Raw genomic sequence first — 3,257 nt, 5'->3', positions numbered from 1 at the left:
TCAATGTCATCTGTACAGGTACAAGGTAAGAGGATGGTTTTCTTTGAGAACATCTTAAGGGTGGTGGTTTCCACTGGCAAAATAACTTCAAAGAAGCATACTTGAATGAGAATATCTTTTTTTAAGTTAGGAAAAAGCTTGAATAAACTGTTCTGGTATGTAAAAAGAAAAAAAAAGGACATCCATTTGCTCCAATTCAACCATATTTACTGATAACTCTTGATTTCCTTGTGAGTAAATATATGTCTTTCAGACTTACTCCATTGAGGAAATGACTTCACCATCCTCCCATTTGCTCAAGCCATAAATCACACACACAAAGAAATGAGCCAGTCTTATTTTGTTTCTCCCTCATTCCCATTTCCAATATATCAGCAAATCTTGGTACCACCTAAAAAATGTATCTATATCTGTTTAAATTTTCTTTATTTCCACTGCTTTCCTAGTCATAATCACCATCCCCAGCTTGGATTATTTTGATAGTGTTCTAACTACTATCCTTTCTTGGATCTTGCTTGATTATCCATTCCTCACAAAGCATTCCAACTGATAATTTAAGAATGCAGATTTCAGTATGTCACTATGCCCTCCTCCACTGTGATTTTTACATTGTCCAATGTGTTTTCATCACATTTGTAGTAAAATAGAGTTCCAGTGTTGTCTATAAGGCCCTATGTTATCTATAAGGCCCTTGACCACCACCTGGGTCTCTGAAAGTACCTATTGTCTCTGTCTTGTTTGCTCACCAAGCTACAGACATGCTAATTTTCCCTTTTAAATGGAAGAGTCTTCCTCCACATCTTCATATGGCCAACCTTCATTGTTATTCAGGTTTTAGCTCAAATGTCACCTCCTCAGAGACAGATCATCCAAATTAATAAACTGTATGCAATATCATCCCAATCAATCCTATTAAATAGTGCTGTTTTATTTTAAAATTGCACTTATATTTATCTAAATATTTCTTATTTATTTTCTAACCTAATTTATGGCTTATAAAATCCATGACTTTGTCTTATTAGCATTTAATCCCAGTACTTAATATGCCATCCCTATCACATAGTGGATGCTGAAAACATATTGGGTGAATTAGTGTATACATGCATAATTGTATAAATGTATGTGTATGCATGTATATGTGTATGTATGTATACATGTATTTACATATAATTGATGTATGTATGTAATATGTGTGTATGTATACACAACATGTTTGGTACTTCACTAGGTGTTGAGTAAGGCAAATAAAACATAGTTTCTATATTCAAGTAGTCCATAATCTAGTAGCAGAAGAGACAATGAAACCTTCTTAAGGGACATAACTCTTCCTTCCACTAACAGGCAATTCTGTTTAAGCAGCAGAAGGGCTCTCATTTATTACGGGTAGGACAGGCTCAGAAGCCCACGGCTGGATATAGAAGGAAGGAGATCAAGAAGGTGGATGTATAACACAAATGGAGAGCTTGAAAGGGGAGAAATCAGGTTTTAGGGAGTTACTAGGGTGGGTCTACAGAAAAATAATGGGGAAGGAGAAAGAAATTACATGGAAATAAGATAATTTTTTTTTCAAACTGAAGGATAAAGTCAATGATGAGCCATGTCCTTGGCTTGCCTAAGCATTTATTCCAGCTCCAGGGTCTATAATTATCTAACTTAAAATTAGGCTATTGTAGTGATATTTAAAAGTTATGTAGTATCCAGGGGGAAGCTAATTAAAATGTAATGTTTGTTTTTCCAACACAGATCCATGAATTGGGAAGGCACAGCACCTCTTCCTTGTATCTGTCTGCTCCTTAGCAACAGTGGTAGTGGTACAGCTTTTCTTTCCATGCCTTTTTTTTCTCTTAGACCCCTGGAACGTTTGTTGAGAATTCAAAGTCACACATATACAGGATAATGTGAGTTAGGAATCACCATGAAGACAAGTATAGTTAGGTCAAGGTTGGGTTCCTTGAAATCCACCAAATAGGGTTTTTTTCTGTGAAGTCTGAATAGTTGATATAGATGGTTTCTAAATGTAGTACGGATTAAACATTTCCTGGGGAGACTGTTAAAATGCAGATGACCATATGAAACACCAAGGATTTAATTAAGTAGGTAAGGGATGGTCCCAGGAATATGCAGTTAAGAACACAGAAGATACAACTTGTTTTGAGAATATGTTTTGAGAAACAATAGCTTATATTGATGTCATTATTACCTTTAAGAAAGAATTCTGAGACGATATAGTTGGAGGGATACCTTGAAAGTGGAGCTGTATTTCTATGGTAATAACAGAAAAAAAAGACATGTCTTTGGATAAACCCGACGAGAGGCCGAACGGCAATTCCAGTTCCTTCCTGTTGACTGGTTTTCCAGGCTTGGAGGCAGCTCACCACTGGATTTCCACACCCTTCTTTTTCATCTACATCTCTGTCCTTTTAGGCAACAGCACCCTCCTCCTTCTCATTAAGGAAGATCACAATCTTCATGAACCTATGTACTATTTCCTGGCCATGCTAGCAGCCACAGACTTAGGGCTGACCTTGACCACAATGTCTACGGTGCTCAGAGTCCTCTGGTTGGATCACAGGGAGATTGGGAAAGTAGCCTGTTTTTCTCAAGCCTACTTTATACACTCACTTGCCTTTGTAGAGTCTGGTGTTTTGCTTGCTATGGCTTATGATCGTTTTATTGCCATTCGCAACCCCCTTAGATATACCTCCATACTCACTTATACTCAAGTGTTGAAAATTGGACTGGGAGTTCTGCTGAGGGGGTTTGTATCTGTTATCCCTCCAATTGTACCCCTTTATTTTTTTCCCTATTGCCATTCCCATGTCCTCTCTCATGCATTCTGCCTTCACCAGGATGTCATCAAACTGGCCTGTGCTGACACCACCTTCAATCGACTGTATCCAGTTGTGATTGTAGTCTTTATATTTGTGCTGGATTCTCTGATCATCCTCATCTCCTATGTATTGATACTCAAGAGTGTCCTGAGAATTGCCTCCAAAGAAGAGAGGGCCAAGGCCTTCAACACCTGTGTCTCCCATATCTGCTGTGTCCTGGTTTTCTATGTCACAGTCATTGGATTGTCTCTGATTCATCGGTTTGGGAAGCAGGTTCCACATATTGTCCACCTCACTATGAGCTATGTATATTTTCTTTTCCCTCCACTAATGAATCCTATAATCTATAGTGTCAAGACCAAGCAGATCCGGAGTGGCTTTCTTCACCTTTTTACTAGCCATCATAGTCCCTCGCACAGAATGTAA

The 3,257-nt window shown here is 38.2% G+C and overlaps 1 protein-coding gene across 1 annotated transcript; it reads left to right on the top strand.

The window, feature by feature from the left end:
• Positions 1-2,288: 2,288 nt before the first annotated feature.
• LOC123600444 (olfactory receptor 51B5-like) lies at positions 2,289-3,257 on the top strand. Its single transcript, XM_045482497.1, has one exon. The coding sequence runs from the start codon at positions 2,289-2,291 to the stop codon at positions 3,255-3,257; it is 969 nt and encodes a 322-aa protein (XP_045338453.1).

This window comes from Leopardus geoffroyi, chromosome D1 (genome assembly GCF_018350155.1).
Source record: "Leopardus geoffroyi isolate Oge1 chromosome D1, O.geoffroyi_Oge1_pat1.0, whole genome shotgun sequence".
NCBI lineage: Eukaryota > Metazoa > Chordata > Mammalia > Carnivora > Felidae > Leopardus > Leopardus geoffroyi.
The sequence above is the reverse complement of the archived record's forward strand: the minus strand, read 5'-3'. Positions and strand labels throughout refer to the sequence as shown.

Coding starts and splice junctions, on each gene's coding strand:
- LOC123600444 (XM_045482497.1), top strand. CDS start 2,289: ATGTCTTTGGATAAACCCGACGAGAGGCCGAACGGCAATTCCAGTTCC.